General features: G+C 41.5%; 1 protein-coding gene across 1 annotated transcript; it reads right to left on the reverse strand.

Moving 5' to 3' along the window:
* Positions 1 to 1845: 1845 nt before the first annotated feature.
* On the reverse strand, positions 1846 to 23410 carry FNTA (farnesyltransferase, CAAX box, subunit alpha). Its single transcript, XM_070742332.1, has 9 exons — positions 23237 to 23410; positions 20945 to 21030; positions 17835 to 17949; positions 16676 to 16780; positions 11632 to 11758; positions 10948 to 11096; positions 9831 to 9893; positions 7319 to 7490; positions 1846 to 3196 (listed from the first exon to the last, which is right to left on the reverse strand). Exons 1-9 carry the CDS (start codon positions 23371 to 23373, stop codon positions 3065 to 3067), a joined length of 1086 nt encoding a protein of 361 aa, XP_070598433.1. The 5' UTR covers positions 23374 to 23410; the 3' UTR covers positions 1846 to 3064.
* Positions 23411 to 24721: the final 1311 nt, after the last annotated feature.

The raw sequence follows: 24721 nt of genomic DNA on the forward strand, positions 1-24721 counted from the left end.
GGAGCTGCATAGCGCAGGTTAGTTGCTTACTTGTCCAAGCAGTAGGCAGAGGTGGCGGAGGGGCAGGCTGGCCGTGGAAAAGCCAAGTAGATGGGCTGAAGTGGGCAGGTGGCTGTGTGAGGCTTGTCTTTACGTGGCAGCAGCAGAGGGGGGGGGGAATGAAGGCAGGCAATCCTGCCACACTGCATGGACCACAAGCAAGCTGAGAGAGCAGTATGGAGAGGGCAGGTAGCTGCAGGGGGCTCTTTACATTTCTCGGCTTGCCTGCAGTCCACACAGTGCGGTGGGATTGCCTGCCTTCCCACACTGTCCACCCAGGGTCCGACGGGATTGCCTGCCCTCCTACACTTCTGCCTCTGTCTGCTGCCAGCGAAGGCGACCCTTATTTATTTATTTATTTATTGGATTTGTATGCCGCCCCTCTCCGAAGACTCGGGGCGGCTAACAGCAATCATAAAACAGCGTACAATAGCAATCCAATACTAAAAACAATTAAAAACCCACTAATATAAAAAACAAACATACATACAGGCATGCCATGCATAAAATTGTAAAGGCCTAGGGGGAAAGAGAATCTCAATTCCCCCATGCCTGGTGGCAGAGGTGGGTTTTAAGCAGCTTACAAAAGGCAAGGAGGGTGGGGGCAATTCTAATCTCTGGGGGGAGTTGGTTCCAGAGGGCCAGGGCCGCCACAGAGAAGGCTCTTCCCCTGGGTCCCGCCAAGTGGCATTTAATTGATGGGATCCGGAGAAGACCCACTCTGTGGGACCTAACCGGTCGCTGGGATTCGTGCAGCAGAAGGCGGTCCCTGAGATGATCTGGTCCTGAGATGACATGGCCACCTGCCCGCTCTGGGCAGATTCTTCTCTTTCGAATGGTCAGTATGGTATGACAGAATCACCTGCCTTCCTGCCATGTCTCTGCTGCACAAAGATGACCCTCCCATGGCCTCACCTACAGTTGGCTTTCCCGTGGCCTGTACAGAGTATCCAGATTGCCTGTCTCCCCCACCCCTCCCATGCCTCTGCCTCCACCTGCTCTCAGTGCCACCGTGTGGAGGTGAGCTGCCCACTTGCTCCAGTCCACCTACTCTAGGCTTTCCCATGACCTATGTAGCATGTCTGGATTGCCTGCCTTCCCCCCATGCCTCTGCCTCTATCTGTTGCTTGGATAGGTAACTCACCTGCGCTGCAGACTGCATGTTCACTGTCTCCATTGACCTTAACTAGAGCTTATTTTGGTGTAGGGCTTATATTAGGAGCAGGCTAAAAATAGGCTAGGGCTTATTTTCTGGTTGTCTTACTGTATTTTCGGAGAAACACGGTAGGTCTCAATTTACAACAATCTATTTAGTGACTGTTCAAAATTACAATAGCACTGAAAAAAGTGACTTATTTTTCATTTATGATGTTGCATAATGTTGTATTATCCCCGAGTCATGGATCAAAATTCAGACACTTGGTAATTGACTTATATTTATCATGGGTATAGTGTCCTGGAGTCATGTGATCACCTTTTGAAACTCTCTGACAAGTCAAGTCAATGGAGAAGCCAGATTCACTTAACAACATGTTAATAACTTAACAACTGCAATGACTCACTTACTAACTGTAATAAGAAGGGTCGTAAAACTCAGTTACCAAATGTTACACTTAGCAACAAATTTTTTTGGATCAATTAGGGCTATAAGTCAAGGACAACTTATGTTTACTGCTTCAAAATAAAAGCATACGAGGCTTCCCAAGTAAAGTAGATCAATTTCTCCATAAGAAATTGATCCAAGTAACATTCTCATTTATTTTTATTAAATTATCTATTTACGGGTAGCTATAAATTGAAGAAAGGTTTAATATTTGTTCAGTTTATTTCACAAAAAAAGTTTTTACAATTCTTCATAAACAGGAAGAAAAGTGCTCAAGATTTAAGAACATGAATGAAAAAAAAAGCAAAACTGACAAGTTCAGTGACAAAAAGTACTTTGGTTACTTAGCTTGTAGAAGATTATGTTGAATCCCTATTGAATTCATGTAGTAAAAATAGATGGAGTTTTGTGTGTTTTTAATTTGTTTCAGTTTTAATCTTCTAAATTTGCAGTGGTTTTCAAAATAATTAAATTATTTTTAAAAATAAATCTGAATGCAGGACCAACCTAATCTAGCCATCCTAGATTCAGAGACAACTGAAAAAAAAACTTGAAACAATTATTATGGTATTGGTCAATTGGTTTTAAATATTAAAATAATGAATTCTACGTGTGTATGTGCAGATATAGATATCTCTGTCTTAAATACATTCCAAGGTGCAAATATTCTCCACTTGCAAGAAACCAGCCATGAAAACAGCGATAAAGACTTTTAACTAGATCAACTATTGTCAAAAACTATTTCCACTGTAGATATACAGGTTAATCTATACAGAGCCATGGCCACACTGAAAACACTCACTATGGCCCCATTCCGACATCCTTGCTCTAGAAAATAGAACAAAGCCATTAAATTCTTATACAAGTACAGCATTTATATCTTTATGACAAATTATTGATGGCACTAGTTGGATACAATGAAAACATAGTGTTGCATAGCTGCTCCAATATACAACTGCATATTCTTCGTACTCTAACTTAAATTAGCCTGTACGTTCACAGTAGATCTCTGCAGTCCAATCCAAATACATTCAGAGACTCACATGCACTTACTTTATGAGAAGAAGGGTTGCTTTAAAATTTAGGATAGCAGAATTGCTTGTACAGTGTTATTCATGTACCAAATAGAACAACAAATTTAGTTTTTTCTGATACAAATCAGGTAATTACAAATTGGTTTTTTCAATGCAGTGCTTTATAATTACCCCATAGCTCATGTGTTTAGCAGCAATAACCATGGGTCAGTTTGTTATGCAGAATGCTTTGCACTCTCAATGTGGTTAGAAGCAATACCTCCGTAATTAATGTATAGTTACAACATATTTTGGAAAGAAGGGGAACACTATTAATTGCCAGCCTAGTTTAGAGATTTTGTAAAATGCACAGAAGCTGAATGTTGTATCTTTTCTCCTTTGCATGAAATTAATGCTGATCATTTTCTGTTGGCACAGTCTGTTCCTCATTTGGGCTGTATTTATTCTTAAGGGATCTTCCAATATATCCCCAGTATTCTTTCCGTATAATGTCTTTTTCCTTAGCGAGGATTTCACACAACTAAAAAAAGGAAAATTACAGTTTTACTTATACAGTATTTAGTTCCCTTCAGTATGCACAGTATTTTACAGAATAATGGAGGGAGGGAGAAGAGGGAGGGTGTATTGAGACCTTATAGTAAAGCAGGAGACACTACTAAACATTATACAGTAATTAAAATTTATATACAGTACTGTGTCTTATACAGTAAATTAAATCTGAAGGAGTAAACAATAAAGCCAGTGAACTGGGTAACAGTATTCACTCTGAATTCTTCATTATTAAATATTTAACTGTCTTATTCCAGTCTCCTTTCAGTTCAGTCCCTAAAACTTCTTATAATGCTTATAATAATAAATTAAACCAGCTTAATTGATTTGGGTTAGGGTGAACAAAATAAAGTATCTACAATGAAAAGGGTGGCACAAAGTTGTTTGAAATACACTGCTCAAAAAAATAAAGGGAACACTTAAACAACACAACATAACTCCAAATAAACCAAACTTCTGTGAAATCAAACTGTCCACTTGGGAAGCAACACAGATTGACCATCAATTTCACATACTGTTGTACAAATGGAATAGCTGTGCAAATAAAATATTCAATGATAATATTTCATTCATTCAGATCTAGGATGTGTTATTTGAGTGTTCCCTTTATTTTTTTGAGCAGTATATAATTGGATCACTTGGGTACCAATATTACGCTAGAAGATTGCAATTTTTAACTACCTAGCTAAAGTGAGAAGAATTATCATACTCATCATCTTATTTAGTACTGCCAGTATAAAATATCTGCATACATTATTTAATAATAGCATATCAAAATCAGCTTCAGTTGCAATGAATATTCTATCTTTTTATCTATGTTAATTTCACTTCCATTTTCTTGTTCTCCACATATTTAGCTTGTAAATACTAAGAATATGTCAGGAATATGTTTTCTAAGAATGTTGATAGCACTGTTCAAATAAGTTTTCAGATTGAAAATCTTAAATTATGTTTAAATTCAGTTACTGTGGATTTACCAACCATGTCTGCTGGAATTTTGTTCCAAGGATCTACTACTTTCAGTAAAATAATATTTTTTCATGTTGCTTTTGATCTTTCCCCCAATTAACTTCACATTGTGTCCCCTTGTTCTTGTGTTCACTTTCCTATTAAAAACACTTCCCTCCTGGACCTTATTTAACCCGTTAACATATTTAAATGTTTCGATCATGTCCCCCCTTTCCCTTCTGTCCTCCAGACTACACAGATTGAGTTCATTAAGTCTTTCCTGATAAGTTTTATGCTTAAGACCTTCCACCATTCTTGTAGCCCGTCTTTGGACCCGTTCAATTTTGTCAATATCTTTTTGTATGTGAGATCTCCAAAACTGAACACAGTTTTCCAAATGTGGTCTCACCACCGCTCTATATAGAGGGATCACAATCTCCCTCTTCCTGCTTGTTATACCTCTAGCTATGCAGCCAAGCATCCTACTTGCTTTTCCTACCGCCTGACCACACTGTTCACCCATTTTGAGACTGTCAGAAATCACTACCCCTAAATCCTTCTCTTCTGAAGTTTTTGCTAACACAGAACTGCCAATACAATACTCAGATTGAGGATTCCTTTTCCCCAAGTGCATTATTTTACATTTGGAAACGTTAAACTGTGGTTTCCATTGCTTTGACCATTTATCTAGTAAAGCTAAATCATTTACCATATTACAGACACCTCCAGGAATATCAACCCTATTGCGCACTTTAAAGTCATTGGCAAATAGGCAAACCTTCCCTACCAAACCTTCCCCTATGTCGCTCACAAACATATTAAAAACAATAGGACCCAGAACAGATACTTGTGGCACACCGCTTGTAACCAGTCTCTGCTCAGAATACTCGCCATTAACAACAACTCTCTGATGTCTATGCTTCAGCCAGCTGCAAATCCACTTAGCTATCCAGGGATTAAGTCCAATCTTCACTAACTTATCTATCAGCTCTTTATGTGGAACCGTATCAAAGGCTTTGCTGAAGTCCAGATAGGCAATATCCACGGCACCACCTTCATGCAACACCTTTGTGACATAGTCAAAGAAATAAATGAGATTAGTCTGACATGATCTGCCTTGCTGGTTTGGGTCCAATAAGGTATTGGTTTTTAGATTAGATTAGATTAGATTTATTGGATTTATATGCCGCCCCTCTCCGCAAACTGGGGGCGGCTCACAACAACAATAAAACAGTACATAATAACAAATAACAAATCCAATGCCCACCAATCTAATTACAGTTTAAAATTAATAAATTTATAACAATCCCAATGTATATAAAAACAGACACACAGTCAATCAATCAATGGCAAAACAACATGGGCAAGGGGGAGATGTTTAGTTCCCCCATGCCTGACGGCAGAGGTGGGTCTTAAGGAGTTTACGAAAGGCAGGGAGGGTGGGGGCAATCCTAATCTCAGGGGGGAGCTGGTTCCAGAGGGTCGGGGCCCCCACAGAGAAGGCTCTTCCCCTGGGTCCCGCCAGACGGCATTGTTTGGTCGACGGGACCCGGAGAAGGCCGACTCTGTGGGACCTAACCGGTCGCTGGGATTCGTGCGGCAGGAGGCGGTCCCGAAGATATTCTGGTCCGGTGCCATGAAGGGCTTTATAGGTCATAACCAACACTTTGAATTGTGACCGGAAACTGATCGGCAACCAATGCAGACTGCGGAGTGTTGGAGTGATATGGGCATACTTAGAGACGCCCATAATTGCTCTCGCAGCTGCATTCTGCACGATCTGAAGTTTCCGAACACTTTTCAAAGGTAGCCCCATGTAGAGAGCGTTACAGTAGTCGAGCCTCGAGGTGATGAGGGCATGAGTGACCGTGAGCAGTGACTCCCGGTCCAAATAGGGCCGCAACTGTCGCACCAGGCGAACCTGGGCAAACGCCCCCCTCGCCACAGCTGAAAGATGTTTCTCTAATGAGAGCTGTGGATCAAGGAGGACGCCCAAGTTGCGGACCCTCTCTGAGGGGGTCAATAATTCCCCCCCCAGGGTAATGGACGGACAGATAGAATTGTCCTTGGGAGGCAAAACCCACAGCCACTCCGTCTTGTCTGGGTTGAGTTTGAGTTTGTTGACACCCATCCAGGCCCCAACAGCCTCCAGGCACCGGCACATCACTTCCACTGCTTCGTTGACTGGACATGGGGTGGAGATGTACAACTGGGTATCATCAGCGTATTGATGATACCTCACCCCATGCCCTTGGATGATCTCACCCAGCGGTTTCATGTAGATATTAAATAGCAGGGGGGATAGGATCGACCCCTGAGGCACCCCACAAGGGAGAAACCTAGAGGTCGACCTCTGACCCCCCACTAACACCGACTGCGACCGACCAGAGAGGTAGGAGGAGAACCACTGAAGGACAGTGCCTCCCACTCCCAACCCCTCCAGCCGGCGCAGAAGGATACCATGGTCGATGGTATCGAAAGCCGCTGAGAGGTCAAGGAGCACCAGGACAGAGGACAAGCCCCTGTCCCGGGCCCGCCAGAGATCATCCATCAACACGACCAAAGCAGTTTCCGTGCTGTAGCCGGGCCTGAATCCAGACTGCTGGGGACCTAGATAATCGGCTTCTTCCAAGGACCGCTGGAGTTGGAGTGCCACCACCTTCTCAACAACCTTCCCCATGAAGGGAAGGTTGGAGACTGGACGGTAGTTATTAAGCACGGCTGGGTCCAGGGAGGGCTTCTTGAGGAGGGGGCGCACAAGCGCTTCTTTATAGAGTGATGGAAAAACTCCCCTCCCCAAGGAAGCGTTGGTAATCTCCTGGGCCTTAGGTGCTGATTTATCCTCTTTTTGAAGAGTCTCCATCATTTTAACTACAACTGTAGCCATCCCTATAACAACAAACTTTACTATATAAAGTAACCTATATACAGCAAAAAATTGAGATTTGGTGCTATTCGACTGCACCAAAAAAGAGCTGGAAGACAATACTTTTTCTTTCATTTTTTTCCTTTGCTCTACACTTTTCCCATTATTTTCTATTATATTTTATATTTTGATAAACTAATACAATTTGCTATAACTTCTGTTAAGGACTCCAGGTGGGGGATGGTTACTATAAAGAACCTTAAGCTTTAAAGAACTAACCTCTAATGCTTTGCTGAGAGTGTCTTCCTTGTTTTCACACTGGTTTTCTAACATGTCTTCATATATATCCACCAAAAAGGCAATTAGATAAGGGAAATTATGACTTGGCTGCAATTCCAGTAGCTGTTCCAGCAGATCTGGATATTTTGAAAGGCCACGATCTTGCAAAATCCTGAAACAAAAAAAGGTTAATGAACATCGTATTAAATTTTAATCATCTTGCCTTTTAAAAAAAAAATGTAAACGTTCTAGAAACATGGAGATCCTAGCTCCGGTCTCATGCTCTGCTTGCTCATTTTAATAGCGGCAGTCGGAAGAACACAAAGGATGTAATGAAATCAAGCAGAGTGTTATTTGGTGTTTTAATTAAAATGAAGCAGCTGTGCTTTTCCCTCATCCTTCATTCAACTCTCAAAGCAAACCTTATCTTTCCTCATGGACAGAACTTCTTCTGCCCACTTGCTGCAATTTCTGAGGGATGCATTAGGGGACGAAATGCGATCTTTTAATGGAAGGACCATTAAATCCAGGGCCTAAAATTAGCCAGCTACATTACTGCAGTATTTTAAGCATTAAAAGTACTTATACTATGGTTTGGCTATGGAAAGGCTACCACCTACCCAATATTAAAAAAAGCAATGCATTTTTAACTGTGAAAAAGCAAAAAGCTGAGGTTTGATGTTAATGCTTTATTTTATTGCAACAGAAGGTGTTGAAAGTCAACACTTTTTTTTCCTTCTCCCCCAGCCCTTCCTCACTTCTCTTCTCCCCTTTTCTCCCCACTGCCCTATTTATTTTTGTATTTTATATCATCTTATAACCTAATAAAAGACCCACCTCTGCCATCAGGCATGGGGGGAATTGAGACATCTTCCCCAGGCCTATATAGTTTATGTATGGTATGTTGTGTGTATGTTTTTTAAATTATGGGTTTTTAGATTTTTAAATATTAGATTTGTATTTTACATTGTTCTCTGCCATTGCTGTGAGCCGCCCCGAGTCTACGGAGAGGGGTGGGTTACAAATTTAATAAACAAACAAACAAACAATAAAATGTATTTTTTTTAAAGCAACGCATTTTTAAAAAATCATGTTCTGATCTGTTAGCTAGTTACACATTTATTTTTATTTGTTGTGCAATTTACATCTCATCTTTATTTTATACTGAAGGTGATAATGCTCTCGCCTCCTATTTTTCCCATAACGACTTCCCTATGACTTGGGTTAACCCAGAAGTCTTCAAACTTGGCAACTTTAAGACTTGTGGACTTCAGCTCCCAGAATTCTCCAGCCAGCATAGCTGGGAGTTGAAGTTCGCAAATCTTAAAGTTGCCAAGTTTGAAGACCTCTGGGTTAAGCTGAGAGAGAATGACTGGCTGAAAGTCACTCAACAGACTTCCCTAAAGCAGGACTTGACCTCATGGTCACTTTCTAGATCAGCACCTTAACCAGTATAATAATCTGGTACTACTTGCTTTGTAAGTTCCTTTTATTGGAACTGTTAGCAAGCTTTCCCAAATGTGCCCATGTTACACCAACACTCCGCAGTCTGCATTGGTTGCCGATCAGTTTCCGGTCACAATTCAAAGTGTTGGTTATGACCTATAAAGCCCTTCATGGCACCGGACCAGATTATCTCAGGGACCGCCTTCTGCTGCACGAATCCCAGCGACCAGTTAGGTCCCACAGAGTGGGTCTTCTCCGGGTCCCGTCAACTAAACAATGTCGCTTGGTGGGACCCAGGGGAAGAGCCTTCTCTGTGGTGGCCCCGGCCCTCTGGAACCAACTCCCCCCAGATATTAGAATTGCCCCCACCCTCCTTGCCTTTCATAAGCTGCTTCAAACCCACCTCTGCCACCAGGGATGGGGGAACTAAGATACTCTTTCCCCCTAGGCCTTTACAATTTTATGCATGGTATGTCTGTATGTAGGTTTGGTTTTTATAATAATGGATTTTTAACTGTTTTTAGTATTGGATTATTATTATATGCTGTTTTATTATTGCTGTTAGCCGCCCCGAGTCTCCGGAGAGGGGCGGCATACAAATCCAATAAATAATAATAAAATAATAATAATAATTCTATGAATAAGTGTATTTATAATTTCTTCTATGGAAAAACCCTTTTCATACAGAACAAAATCCTGTGTATGGTTCCAGAAAAATCCCAGGGAAGGAAACTCTATAAAAACATAAAATACTAAAATGACATTTTTGAAGAGTTTCTTTCTCGATTTGCCAGTCTTCAGAGAGGGCAAGAAATTTGCATCTCCTCTTACCATCAGAAAACATTTTGTTTAGTGAAGCAAAAATAGTGGTTTTATGGCTTCTGCTTGGTTACATATTTTCAAGCTTTTCTTTTTAACAATCAAAAAGATTTTTAAAAACTTAACAACAATAATAAAGCAGTAATATTCCTGTCTGAATCCTGGGTACCAAACTCTACCTTTCTTTATCTGCATTAAATTTGCAACGTACTGTTGCAAATTAAACATGTAAGTAAAACAATCTCACCCTCTCAGGTAGTTCCAGGCACTTTCATTATGAGGTACCATCTTGATCATTTCTAGGGTGTACCTGAAAATAAAAAACAAACTGGATATGGAAACTATGGAACAACCATATATATGTCAAGGAAGCATAAATCCTGAATGGCATATCAAGCTATTATTGAGTAAAACACTGATTTTGTTTATGGATATTAGACATAAAATATTCTAAGTTTAGAACAGAAATCCAGATAATTTTGCACATGCTTTAGGGAATCTGTCACCTTGTGGTTTCCTTAAAAACATCCTCCAATTTATGGAGATTTGAAGGCTGCTTTAGCCAATAGTAGGCACAATTCCATCCTTACTGTCTTTGGTTGGCCATAGTTTAATATTTTTTAAACAATATCTGGATAATTTTAACCCAGATAGTACTCAGCAGGGATTATTACTGTATTATTAAAACACAAAAGAAAAAAGGACTTGTTTTAAATTCACCTAGTTCCTTATCATGGAAATGTTTTAAGGTTTATTCCACTAATGCAATAATCCATAGAGCTGTTCTGTTCCATACTTTGGACAATTTTTGTTTAGAGTTATTCCTAATGATACTTTTTCAACTCAAAGCACTTCATATATAGATACAGGAGAGAGAAACCATACATCAAGTAGATTTATATCACAAGGTACATAATGCCCATTAAGTATTTCAATTTTTTTAAACAAAAAGAAGTTAAGAAAGTCATTGTTACCATATGACGTTTATGTTGAAAATGCCAGATACCACACTATCTTCCCAAGTTTGGTCCCCCCGCCCATTTCTTTCCAATTCCATGAGTTTAATTGGCCGCTCTTAAGAGTACTTTCCAGAATGCTAGGGATTTTCTTACAATATATTTTGTAGTTCTACAGTTTTGGACTACCTCTCTTTTGGGATGTGGCTATATGAAGTTGTAATTGGAAAACTGAAGTGGCCATAACCCCAAACTACAGTTACACAATGCTTACGTTAGCAAAAGAATTCTAAAGTTCTCTGGGGACATGTCTACAAAATTATCCATAAAATACACTGCATGTATACTTGTATAATACCCTTGTATTCATTCACGGCAGAGAATCAAACCAACTAAAACATTACATACTGAATTTCTCTCTCTAGAACAGCAGGATCATTGTAACCAGATGTGTTTGAAATCACAAAGTATCTTTGGTTCCAGGCGGAATTATTTCTGACATCTTCTTTCAAAAGTTGCTCAACATATTCCAATTCATCATCCCACAGTTTAAATTCCTAAACATATAAAATTGAAAGAAATACAAAGACACTGTATCAGGAAAATTATCTCGTTTCCATTAGTTCTAACTTTAACTGATACAATTATAGATTTAGCAGTTAGTGAACATGCATTCTCCCATAAATTATAGCAATTACGTAAACAACAACATGTCCACCTTGGTACCATATCTGAGATGTTCAAATGAAATAAACCACACACTAAATGTCAGATACCTATTATATAACTTGTATACCATTTATAGGGAAAAGTATTACAGATGTGAACTAACAACTTAATCTGTCTGAAGCACATTAATTCAATTATCAAAACACACAGAATCACTTCCTCAACTTCTGTTATAAATGACGTAATGGGATTCAGATAGCATCCAGACATCCCTTCACTTTCTCAACAGATAAATGAACAACTGCTGTTTGTTCCTTTTTTGGGGTGGAAATAAAGCAAAACAAAAACGTCAACTTTTCCTTCCATACATTTCCTGCTCAGATTAACAATGAGCAATTGTTAATAACAACCACAGGAAAATACCTGAATGACCCATTGTCTGTGTTGCCAAGCGTGGTAATTCTTGGCATCCTGGCTAAGAATGTTTGCAATAAATTCGAGTTCTTGTGAAGGGTCCTTCAACCACTCTACCAAAACTCGCCGGTGGTGCCTAAAAAAATCAAGAAGGTTAAAGAGCAGTGGTTAGCATGTGTTTTGTAATTGCAATCTGGTTGCTTGTTCATAATTTACAGCCATTGGCCAAGCATGTCAATCATTTGCAGTCTTCTCTGCTAGCTTCCCCAGAAAGTCAATAGCAAAGCCAGCAGAGAAGGTTCCAAGCTGCCACCGCCTGCCAAGAAGACTCCCTCTCGTCTCTGTTCTGGACCTGGACTGGGATCTGGCTGGCTGCACCAATTACAAGCTTTACAGGCTTATAATTTTCAAAACAACATTTCTTTTATTTTTCCTTCCACATTGGATTTTGTCATTACAGCTCCGGCATGAAAAAATGCATTCCAATCTCACAGACTAAATTATGATGTTATAATTCTTTCTAAAACAACAAAACATGCGGCTCATGCTCGTTCCTCAGCCAGCCCGGATTTCTAAAAAGTTGCCAAGATGAAAGAAAAGGAGTAGCGAAGAGCCCCAAGGAAAGCTCACCAGGTTGGCCCAGCCTTGGCTTTCCGAGAGAGATACAGAGAGAGTGAGAGAGAGGAGACACACAGAGATACAGAGAGAGAGAGAGAGAGAAACACAGAGAAAGAGAGAGATACAGAGAGGGGGAGACCAGCTGACGGTTGAGCGTCATTGGTGAGGGTGCTCTGGCTTTCTCTGAGCCTTACCCTCAGGATGGGCATGTGAAATTTGGCAGGGCAAGCCACGTTTTCCCACTGCACTGAGCTTCTTTACTCCAGTGGAATGGTGCTGCCAGTGGCTTTCATTGAAAAACATCCTCCGGGCAGCAATAGTCCACTGTGCAAACACCCTTTCCATCATCCTCTCCTCCCAGATCCCATTCATACCCCGCCAGCCCTCATGTTAGCATAGCTGGCGTTGGTTGCGGCCAGGTTGGGCCAGTATCTCGGTGTGGAGAGCAGATTGAATCTCTCCCCAAGGAACCAAGGCATGTCCAGCACCAACAAGGGCCAGACAATGCTCCAGCAAGTCTAAGGCGCTGGAGAATTAGCACTGGCCGCTTCTCCATCCCCCACTGTTGCCCTTACCTTCTCAGGCCAGGCAAGAAGTGACTGGGAGAGGAAAGCAAGGGCCAGGGCCAGCCAGTGGTGGGATTACCCAACAGGGAGCCACAGCAGAGAGCCCAAAGAACCGCATGCGGCTCCAGACCCGCAGGTTGCAGACACCTGTCCCAGGAGGATCCTGGGAGTCTAGGACCACACTTTGCGAAATGCTGTATTTGTGGGTTAGACAAACTTCAGTTTATTTCAGTGGTTTATGATCAAGTGTTCTGTGCCAACCCCAAAACTGATTTTATTCACTAATCAGGTTAACTGAATGTGTGAATTAAAGGGATCATTAGCTCAGCAGAGGTTGAGATCTTATAACATTTGGCAACATGCGTAGACTCATTGCTCCGGAAATTGCGGGTTGCGAGTCTCTCTTGCTGAAGTTGGACTTAGGGGTTCAGGTGGGCTTATTTCTCACGTACCTGCCTCCCAGCTGCGTGTCAAAAGCCCTGCCTGTGCTACTCGAGGAGGTAGCCGGGTTGGCGGTGGAGTTCCCCGGACTCATTGTCCTGGGGGACTTCAACCTGCCGTCACTCGGCGAAACCTCTGGGCTGGCACAGGAGTTCATGGCCACCATGACAGCCATGGACCTGACTCAAGTAGTACAGGGTCCGACTCACAAGGGAGGGCACGCACCTGACATGGTATTCCTTTCCGAGCAATTGAGTAATGGTCCGAGACTAAGGGGCTTAGAAGTGTTGCCTTTGTCATGGTCTGACCATTTTCTACTACGGCTTGACTTCCTGGCTCCAATCCTTCCCCGCAGGGAGGCGGAACCAATCAAGATGTTCCGCCCCAGACGCCTGATGGACCCAGAGGGGTTTCAGACGGCGCTTGGGGTTATTCCAGAGGCACTCGTCCACAGTTCGGCAGAGTCCCTTGCTGAGGCCTGGAACAGGGCTGCGGTTGGGGCTCTTGACCGGATTGCGCCTTTGCGACCTCTCCGCGGCGCTAGACCCCGTAGAGCCCGATGGTTCAACGAGGAGCTCCGGGAGTTGAAACGCCAAAAGAGACGTCTAGAGAAGCGATGGAGGAAGAGTAGGTCCGAATCTGATCGAACACTTGTAAGAGCTTTTATTAAGACTTACAAAGTGGCGCTCAAGGCGGCAAGATGCGCGTACCATGCCGCCTTGATTGCATCAGCGGAATCCCGCCCGGCCGCTCTGTTTAGGGTCACCCGCTCCCTTCTTAACCAGGGGGGAGCTGGGGAGCCCTTGCAGAGCAGTGCCGAGGATTTTAACACGTTTTTCGCTGATAAAGTCGCTCTGATCCGGGCTGATCTCGACTCCAATTGTAATACAGAGTCGACTGACAACGAGTCAGTCGAGGTGACTGGGGCACGTACTTGTCCACCTGTCTGGGAAGAGTTTGATCTGGTGACACCTGATGAAGTGGACAAGGCCATTGGAGTTGTGAGTCCCGCCACCTGTTTACTGGATCCGTGTCCCTCCTGGTTGGTCTCGGCCAGCAGGGAGGTGACACGGAGCTGGGCCCAGGAGATTACCAACGCTTCTTTGGGGAGGGGAGTCTTTCCAACTCTCTATAAAGAAGCGCTTGTGCGCCCCCTCCTCAAGAAGCCCTCCCTGGACCCAGCCGTACTTAATAACTATCGTCCAGTCTCCAACCTTCCCTTTATGGGGAAGGTTGTCGAGAAGGTGGTGGCACTCCAACTCCAGTGGTCCTTGGAAGAAGCCGATTATCTAGGCCCCCAGCAGTCAGGCTTCAGGCCCAGTTACAGCACGGAAACCGCTTTGGTCACGTTGATGGATGATCTCTGGCGGGCCCGGGACAGGGGTTTATCCTCTGTCCTGGTGCTTCTTGACCTCTCAGCGGCTTTCGATACCATCGACCATGGTATCCTTCTGCACCGGCTGGAGGGGTTGGGAGTGGGAGGCACTGTTCTTCAGTGGTTCTCCTCCTACCTCTCTGGCCAGTCGCAGTCGGTGTTAGTGGGGGGTCAGAGGTCGGCTCCGAGGTCGCTCCCTTGTGGGGTACCTCAGGGGTCGGTCCTCTCCCCCCTGCTATTCAACATCTACATGAAACCGCTGGGTGAGATCATCCAAGGACATGGGGTGAGGTATCATCAATATGCCGATGATACCCAGCTTTACATCTCCACCCCATGCCCAGTCAACGAAGCGGTGGAAGTGATGTGCCGGTGCGTGGAGGCTGTTGGGGCCTGGATGGGTAAGACGGAGTGGCTGTGGGTTCTGCCTCCCAAGGACAATCCCATCTGTCTGTCCATCACCCTGGGGGAGGAATCATTGCCCCCCTCAGAGAGGGTCCGCAACTTGGGCGTCCTCCTCGATCCACAGCTCACATTAGAAAACCATCTCTCAGCTGTGGCGAGGGGGGCGTTTGCCCAGATCCGCCTGGTGCACCAGTTGCGGCCCTATCTGGACTGGGACTCATTGCTCACAGTCACTCATGCCCTCATCACCTCGAGGTTCGACTACTGTAATGCTCTCTACATGGGGCTACCTCTGAAAAGTGTTCGGAAACTTCAGATCGTGCAGAATGCAGCTGCGAGAGCAGTCATGGGCTTACCTAGGTATGCCCATGTTTCACCATCACTCCGCAGTCTGCATTGGCTGCCGATCAATTTCCGGTCACAATTCAAAGTGTTGGTTATGACCTTTAAAGCCCTTCATGGCATCGGACCAGAATACCTCCGAGACCGCCTCCTGCCGCACGAATCCCAGCGACCGATTAGGTCCCACAGAGTGGGCCTTCTCCGGGTCCCGTCAACTAAACAGTGTCGGTTGGCGGGCCCCAGGGGAAGAGCCTTTTCTGTGGCGGCACCGGCTCTCTGGAACCAACTCCCCCCGGAGATTAGAACTGCCCCTACTCTACCTGCCTTCCGTAAACTCCTTAAAACCCACCTTTGCCGTCAGGCATGGGGGAACTAAGACATCTCCCCCTGGGCATGTTTAAATTGTGTATGGTATGCTTGTGAGTGTGTATGTACTATATGGGGTTTCTTTTTAAATCTTAAATGTTTTAAATGTATTCAGATTATTTATGATTTGTTTTTCTCTGCTGTGAGCCGCCCCGAGTCCTCGGAGAGGGGCGGCATACAAATCTAAATAATAAATAAATAATAAATAAACATGATCGGCATGCATCCACTAAGTATATACAGTATATTTTAATTGACACTGGATGTAAGAAACTTTCCCTTGTAGTGATAGCTTTACAACAGCTCTTTCACTTGCCCAAACAATCATTTGACACCTCAGAAATGCTTACAAACATATGCCATACCCACTGAAACTGTCTCTTCAGTTGATAATCACAGGGCTAATAAAACCTGTTGCACAAGAAGTGTGGCAATGGTACATAAGAGAGAATACCCACGCATATAAAAAACACAAAGACAAATTATCTAACAAAGCTCAGCAGTAGAATAGCTGTTGTTGTTGTGGATTCTCTGCTATACTTTTCTCCTTGGCAGATGCAGCCCCTGCATCTTTGATGAGTCTGTGCTTTGTTTTGCTCCAGCAGTAATAATAATATTATTTCCATCACACTGTTGCAGCACAATATACAAAGCATAGCCAATATAATAATATCTTGCCATTGTCTTCTTCTTCTTTTTCTTTCAAAAAACCACGACCACCACAAGGGGAGTATTTTCTCAGATTATTATCTCCATCAGTATCATTGAACCAACAAAATCTACAGCTTAAAGAACTCTTATTATAACTTTTTGTTGAACTTCTGCTTAACTGTCTCTGTGTGTAACAATTCTGCCCTACGCATTCAGAAGAAAAACACAAGGAATCAAATATTTTACATGCATAGGAAATAACTTTCGTTATCAAAGAAGCTACACTTACCAGACTTGGTAATTCTTTGGCTGATCTTCAATGATAGCAGTGATGTAATCAAGTTCCTCGCTTAAGTCTTTCTTCAAGGACTGCAGAAGTACCCTACGATAATGCCTACAGGGAAAAAGAAGGAGGTAGGAATTCTTGAACCGGGTTCAGCTGCTTCCCCCATATTACTCTCTACTACTGTCAGTGCTTCAAACTTGATCATTTCCAAATAAATAAATAGTTCTGGATGGGCATTTTTTTTTCCTTTGAGAATCAGACACCTCCCCACCCCCCCAAGAAAAAAAAAGATCTGTAAAGATGGGAAGATGGCTACATTCGCTACATTTCAGAGATGGCCATCACTTCTGGCTGAACTCACCAAATTATCAACTCAAGCCCACAATGGTTAAGGAATGTCAGAAGTTACAGTCTAACAGCATTAAGGACAGTCTAATATTGATGAATTACTGCTGTAAGGTAATAGTAATACATTTCCTAGATAAGCTTTTTGACTTAAAAAAGTGTCCAATCAGGAGGAACGGGAGCCACAAATAAATACAACCCAGTCAATGAAAGAAAATAACTATGCACTAAACAGTATGTTCATTTAATATTTTTAATTTTCACTAACTTTGTTACTGTGGGGATCATTAAGCTTTTTGTGTGTTATGGCTTAGCTTTATAACCTGTCTAAGTTGTAAGTCGTTTGTAATTTTGTAATGTTTATAGCATTTTGTTCACTTGCTAAACTTATTGTAAAGCGGTCCACCTACAAATCACCTACAAACCATTTAGTATTTATTCATGTAACATAGCTGTAGTATCATCATCATCATCATCATCATCATCATCATCATCATCATCATCATTTTCTTTACTCCCTCCTCTTATTGGTATTATTACAATAATAATGATTATTCTTTGCATTTTCTGAGATCTTCTGCACTGGAGACAAATTCCTTATGTGCCTAATCACACTTGGCCAAATAGTGTGTGTGAGAGAGAATTAATTCATTCATTCATGCCTAGAATCACTTGGATAGGTGGCACAAACAAATAAATAAAAAGTTTACAAACATCAAAACAAAAGGCAACTTGTAACTAATCTGAATGTAAATTTTCTTCTTTTGGAATTTTGGAATAGAACAACAACAAGAAAAATCTCAGGATTGCTACATACCATACTGTATAGTTTGCAGCATTAAGTTCAATGGCATCCCCTGTTAACTTGAAAGCTCTTTCACTCCTTTCATCATGTTGCAGAACGGCCCGGAAGTAATCATATACATCTTTAACTAGGGAGAAAAAATTAGTTTGTCAAATCAGTTTTGGGCTTTCCTTTGCCACATTTACTCTTACGTTTTCAGATATAAAACTGTTTTTTCTTCATGTCCCATATTTAGCCTAAATTATTGGTGTCCTTACTTTTACAACTCTTTGTATCTTTTCCCTGCATCCTCTCTTTTAATATCTCACTAAGATCCTGGATCTCACCTTCAAATTCCGCCATCTCAAAATCATCTCCTCATCCTCTTATGCCTATTCACTTATATACCAGAAAACGGAAAACTCTTTTTCAAAATACAGTGTTCCCTCGATTTTCGCGGGTTCAAACTTCGCGAAAAGTCTATACCACGGTTTTTCAAAAATATTAATTAAAAAATACTTTGCGGTTTCCCCCCCCTATACCATGGTTTTCCCCGCCCGATGACGTCATATGTCATCACCAAACTTTCATCTACCTTTAATAAATATTTTTTTTAATAAACTTTAATAAAGAAACATGGTGAGTAATAATATAAATGGTTGCTAAGGGAATGGGAAATTGCAATTTAGGGGTTTAAAATGTTAAGGGATGGCTTTGATACTGTTCATAGCCAAAAATAGTGTATTTACTTCCGCATCTCTACTTCGCGGAAATTCAACTTTCGCGGGCGATCTCGGAACGCATCCCCCGCGAAAATCGAGGGAACACTGTAACTACTTTTAATTCTTAACTTTACTAAATACAGGCAGCTAGATTTGCTTCTATGACATGCTACTTTTATTTTTATCTTGTTTTCTATCCCATTTTTCTTCTAAGGTCTTGTCCCACATCTTTATTTCAAATCACCATGAGTACACTCAAAGCAAGTTAGGTAATAATACAGTGGTACCTCGTGATATGAACCCCCCGTGATATGAACATTTAGAGATACGAACCGGGGGTTCGGAAATTTTTTGCCTCTTCATACGAACTTTTTTCGACTTACGAACCCACCGCAGATCGCAAAAAGGTGCTCTGCTGGCTGCCGCCTGGCTGTCACCTTTAAAAACAGTCAGGGGGCTTCTTGGCATTCTCCCAAACCCGAACCCGAACTTTTCGGGTTCGGGAGGCCGCCGAGAAGTTCTGCCGCCCGGCTGTCACCTTCTGAAACAGCCGGGGGGCTTCTCGGCGTTCTCCCGAACCCCGAAGTTCGGCAAAGGTTTGGGTTTATGTTCCGGAGGCCGCGGAGAAGCGCCCGGCTGTTTCAGAAGGTTACAGTTGAAGCTGAAACAGAGGTGGGGAATCCCAATAGGGAATTCCATGGGCGGAGCTTTGACATCACAAAGACGTCCTTCCTGGTCGGCCGAAACATGCCCCCCTTGCACGCATTAATCGCTTTTATATTGTTTCCTAGGGGAAGCATTGTTTCGTGTTACGAACTTTTCGCCTTACGAACCTCCTTCCGGAACCAATTAGGTTCGTAAGACGAGGTATTACTGTATTCCCAAAAAATGCATAGAATTACAACCCAAAGAGCAAATTCATATATCCCTTTATGATATGTTAGGTTTCTGTTCACTGAAAACCTCATATAAAGCAAAGTTATGCAAATTGAGACACTGGGGGAAAAAAGAGGTTGTGAGGTAAGGTGTCAAATTTTGTATCCCAAACATATTTACAAATGTGGTCAGAATTTTTTTAGAGCCCTATTTTTATACATTGTGTGATTCAAACATGTTTTTATCCTTGCTTCCTAATCAATGTAAAATAAAAACATTTTCTTCACGTTTTCTACAGATGGAGTTCTAATGTGTGTCATGGCAGATAAACAATGTATTACAGCATCATAAATTTCATTTTCATTCTTTCTTATGTTGCACACAGATGGACCCAAATTAAGTCTGTCCTAGGGTTAAGGATCCTTTACCAACTTTGGTGCAATTTATTATTATGTCCAGCTTTGTCTTTAGTATTAAAAAGATCCTTTTCCTATTGGGTAAGATGCTTGGATGAGATTTTGATGGACATTTTGATACCACAGATACAGAAACAAGTGGAACACACAACTAGAATAACCACACAATAAAAATGAAAGTAAGGGCATATGAAAGTAAGGGCATCAGAGTTTTGAGGGGAAAATGTTCAAATGGTTTTTGGAAGGAAAAAATATTGATATGTTTCCAGACATTTGGCACCAATTACATAGTAACTTTCTTTTTTCCATTTAAAGTGAATTCTAGGTCAAAAATTTACTCAGATAATAGTAAATTTGCACAAAGCGTGAGAATCCTGTAATCTTCTGATGCTTTTGAATATCACATAGTACATTTCATCAATATACCGGTAATTATTTCCTGGTGCAATAAATAATCTGCTTTTGTTGATTTCTTTGCACTTAACATTTGACTGGTTGAAAAACAACCTAGCTTTCAGAACTGAGTTTTAAAGTATGACATTCATACTTTTGGGATTATTTTATAAATAGGTAGAGTAACTTTTAATTAACTCCAACCTCGTGTAATAGTTTATAACAAGCACAGTTTTAATCTTATTTTCTTTCATGTCTTGATGATCTAATCATCTGCTTCACCTCTGAATTCCAATGGAAAACACACTGCAGAATTCCAGATACTTATGGAGCATTATGCAATTATACAACGATTTATTCCAAAGCTAACCTTAGAGTGTTCAGATGAACTTGCTCCCACAGCAGTGTTCAAAAATTTGTAATTTTAATTTACACTGCTCAGTAATGAGTCAGCCAGTACTTATTAGACTACAATGGAGTAACAATGAAAATCCCAAAAGCAAAGACGGCATGAAGACAAATTAGGAACAGTGGTATAACACTGTTACTGAACTATAATCCCTATCCCTTCACTATGCTGAATGATGATGTTGAGAGTTCAACTCTCAATGTCATCAAGCTCAGATCCTGGGCTAAAAGAATACAAGGTAGAGTAAAACCAGCTAAGAAGATAAATTTAGGTGGTCCATTTATTCCCTACTAATTGATAAGTCTCTCAAGCTTCTTCTAAACTTACATTTTTCACTATATATGATCTGAACAACAGGATGTGGCCCATCATCTTGAGGAACAGGGTCAATATCTGCCCATTCTTTCCTGTTCCTGTAAAGAAAACAATCAGTCAACAGGTAGCAAATACAAGAACATTTGAGGGAAATATATAGTTGAAGGATATCTCCTAAATATCAAAGAGTTGTTCATGTATGCTGTAGTACAGGATAGATCCTTGCTGAAAATTGTACTTGCAATTGGAAAATAATAATTTGTCATGTAAAACAAATCTTTGTTATGTTTTAAGCATTCCTATTACTATGCTCTCTATAAACCTGCACGAATGCAACATCACAAGGAGCCCTACCTGCAGAAACATAGAAAATGTGTCTTTTCCCCAACTAGGTACCTTGCTGATATGTTGGATTTAACAAAGAAGACAGTTTGGAACTTGTAGTCTAATACATTTGGGGAATATCAAGTTGCAGGATGCGGATAACAGTTAAAAATCATCCCTATAAACTTGATGTAGCAATATAGCCAAGAAAATTGACAGTATGTATATAAATAGTACTGTGACTCATTATTTATCCAATTTGTCATCTAAATAACTTTGGAGACTCACAACAAGTAAAAACAATTCAAAAACGATAAATTTAAAACTATTGCACAAGTATATAAAAATTGATCCATGATCAATTTAAACAATTATCATCAGTTACACTATTTGTTTGTTTTACTTCTACCAATTTATCTGTCTATATCTATACCATATTTTCCCAAAAATAAGACCCTGTCAAAGCGCTTGGCAATAAGGCCAAGCACTTATATATAACACTCAAAAGCCCAGTTGTGCTTATTATAAGGGGATGTCTTATTTGGGGGGGGAAACAGGGTATCTATATCTAGAGTCTTCGGAGAGGGGCGGCATACAAATCTAAACAATAAATAAATAAATAAATAAATAAATAAATAGATCATCTATATGTCATCTATATTTCAGCCATAGCCATAGCCATAGCCATAGCCATATCTACCTATCTACCTACCTACCTACCATTATTTTCTGGAGGGTGGAGAAGAACAAGTTATAAAAAGTATTCTCCATTGAGAACCAGATGAAGACCAGGCTAGGAAATTTATGTTTGGGGTGGGGATTTGAGCATTTAAACTTAACAAAACACTATGCATCCTCTAAGAATATTTACTGCAGTTTTTTTCCAACATTTATTTAAGTTAAAAACATTTCTCTTCCATGCTGAACAAGCATCCCTGGATCCCAGATTTGGAATGTAATGAATGGCTGGAGAGAGAAGTTAGCTTTTCCTAGGTGGACTTGACCCTCTCTTCATCTCCCCACATTTCCGAATGGGAGATTATTCACTTGATTTTAGATGGCTATTAACATCAATCAATTCCCAAGTGAAGTTCTTTGCAATAAAGTTACGTCTCAGTTAAGGACATTTAGCAATATAAAGGATGTTCTAAAACACCTAGCCTTCACCAAATTATTAGCAAAGTGAAATCCTACATTGATGATGTTACCTGATGATGTCAACCACAGCAATACATGAGCATGTAATAGATTCCTAAACTAAATGTAAACTGCTCCAAACTCGACTGCAGAAAATACAACTTCAGCAATAGCATGATCAATGCCTGGAATGCACTACCTGACTCTATGGTTTCTTTCCCAAACTACAAAAACTTTAACCTTAGATTGTCTACAGATTGTCTACACAGAGTAGATTGTCTACTCTCCCTGTTTCTAAGAGGTCTGTAAGGGGCGTGCATAAGTGCACCATTGTGCCTATCATCCCTGTCCTATTGTCCTTTTTTATTGTTACTTTTTACTTATGTTATGTTTATACAAACTACTACTATCCTATACATGTTTGACAAATAAAATAAATAAATAAATAAATAAATAAAATAAATACCTGGTCGAGTAACAAACTGAGCTCAGAGAGTATTAAGGACAATGCCAGGTCAACCCTGAGCTACAGATTCTTCCATAAAAGGTGCTTTTTCCAAAAGGCAACTGGATTTTCTCATTTATTTATTTATTTCCTTTCTCTCTCTCTCTCTCCTCCTTCCTTCCCAAGAAGCTTCTTCCGATGGAAACGAAACGTCTTCAAAGAAAAAAAAAGTCCAGTTGCCTTTTGAAAAAAAAACATCTTTGGAACACCATGACCTGAATGACTGACAGTCTCCATACAGACCTCTTCCATTGAAAGTTAAATCAGGTTAACCGAGCCCAGGGGGAAACGGGTTCTCATCAGAGAGCTCTGCCGCGGTCGAGGAGAGCCCTACCTACCTGTACAGCACGTAACCAGCGGAGTCCAAGGGCTCGCCGCACTCCAGCAGCTCTCCATCTCCCGCGGCATCGGCTTCCGTCCCCAGCCGAAGGGTGCAAACCTCCGGGCTCTCTCTGTCTTCCTCGTCCGCCATCATCGTCCAAGGCCTCCGCCCACCCCGGAAGAAACAAAACGCGGAGGAGCCTATCAGAAACGAAACGGCCCTCCCTCCCTCCCCGCACCATAGAGTCGCAGCCGGCTGGACGGCGGAAGTGGGCCCGATCTCACGCGGACGCGCTTTTTGCTCCCTGCCGGTTCCGATGTTTGCAAAGGCTGGGCGCGAGGCTGAGTTGTGCACTTAGATATAAAACGGGAGGTTTCCCGGTGCCTTCTGGTGGCAATTTCTCCCTAATATATGCCAATTTTAATCTACCAGGCGAGATGTCAGACGTAGAATAGCAGTAATCGCACTTATTTGTTTCTGTTTAGTCCGGAGGTTTTAAAACTTGGCAGCTTTAAGACTTGTGGACTTCAGCTCCCAGAATTCTCCAGCCACCCATGCTGGCTGGAGAATTCTGGGAGTTGAAGTCCACAAGTCTTTATGTCCACAAGCTATGCTGGTTGGAGAATTCTGGGAGTTGAAGTTCACAAGTCTTAAAGTTGCCAAGTTTGGGGACCCCTGGTTTAGCCTCTCCATTAAATCTTATAGCTCAATCCCGTTGGTAAACGCCACTTGTTCATAGATAAGTGCAGCGCCAACTGCTGCGTTATCCTGCTTATATGACCACGCAATTTAACTTTCACAGTAAATGCAAGTTGAAATCCCTAAAGAAAAATTGTTGGATTGAGGGGTGGGGGTGGAGCTGCACATTCATTTATTCATTTTCATTATTCATTTTTATCACTGTCTCCCCTGCCAAAAGCCATCCTAATTGCTAATTCCGTTGTATATTCCATATATGTGTCTGATTGTAAGAACATGAAGTTATAATTTTAAATATTTTTTTAAAATATTTTTTATTAAATTTATAAACTGCCCAAGTCCTTTCGGATTCTGGGAGGCGTACAAAAATAAAACAATGTAAAAACCATTAAAACCCATAAATAAAAACAGTAATTCATTATTGGCTGAAGCTGGTTGGTCTTACTCAACGGCCCCAAGACTGATATAAAGCTGATATTCGGGAGTAAAAACATTTTCCATTTGGAACATGTGACATCACTTGCCCCGTTTGTTCCCAAATTTTCTTCTGGGAAAGATAGTTCCCAGCCGCCTTGGACTCTTCAAGATGCCTGAGATAAAGTGCTATCCTAACGCAGAAAACTGAAGCCGCATAAGTGCTGTCCTCATTGCTGACCACTATTCTTTAAAATGATTGGAGTGGCAAAGTGACAGTTAGCCTCTCCTAGGGTTTTCATGCAGATTATAAAAAGTAGGAAAAGAGAACAAGGACACTCCATAAGCAGGCCTGTACACATCTAGGAAAGGCAAAATGATACTATAG

This window comes from Erythrolamprus reginae, chromosome 2 (genome assembly GCF_031021105.1).
Source record: "Erythrolamprus reginae isolate rEryReg1 chromosome 2, rEryReg1.hap1, whole genome shotgun sequence".
In the NCBI taxonomy this organism is placed as follows: Eukaryota; Metazoa; Chordata; class Lepidosauria; order Squamata; family Dipsadidae; genus Erythrolamprus; species Erythrolamprus reginae.

What these genes read in the sequence shown, in the direction of transcription:
- FNTA (XM_070742332.1), bottom strand. Translation starts at nt 23,373, where the DNA reads ATGATGGCGGACGAGGAAGACAGAGAGAGCCCGGAGGTTTGCACCCTT. An exon ending in CCAAAGAATTACCAAGTCTG is followed by an intron (nt 11,759 to 16,675) that starts GTAAGTGTAGCT and finishes TGATTTTTTTAG; the next exon opens with GCACCACCGGCGAGTTTTGG. An exon ending in CTCTCAGCAAAGCATTAGAG is followed by an intron (nt 3,197 to 7,318) that starts GTTAGTTCTTTA and finishes TCCTTTTTTTAG; the next exon opens with TTGTGTGAAATCCTCGCTAA.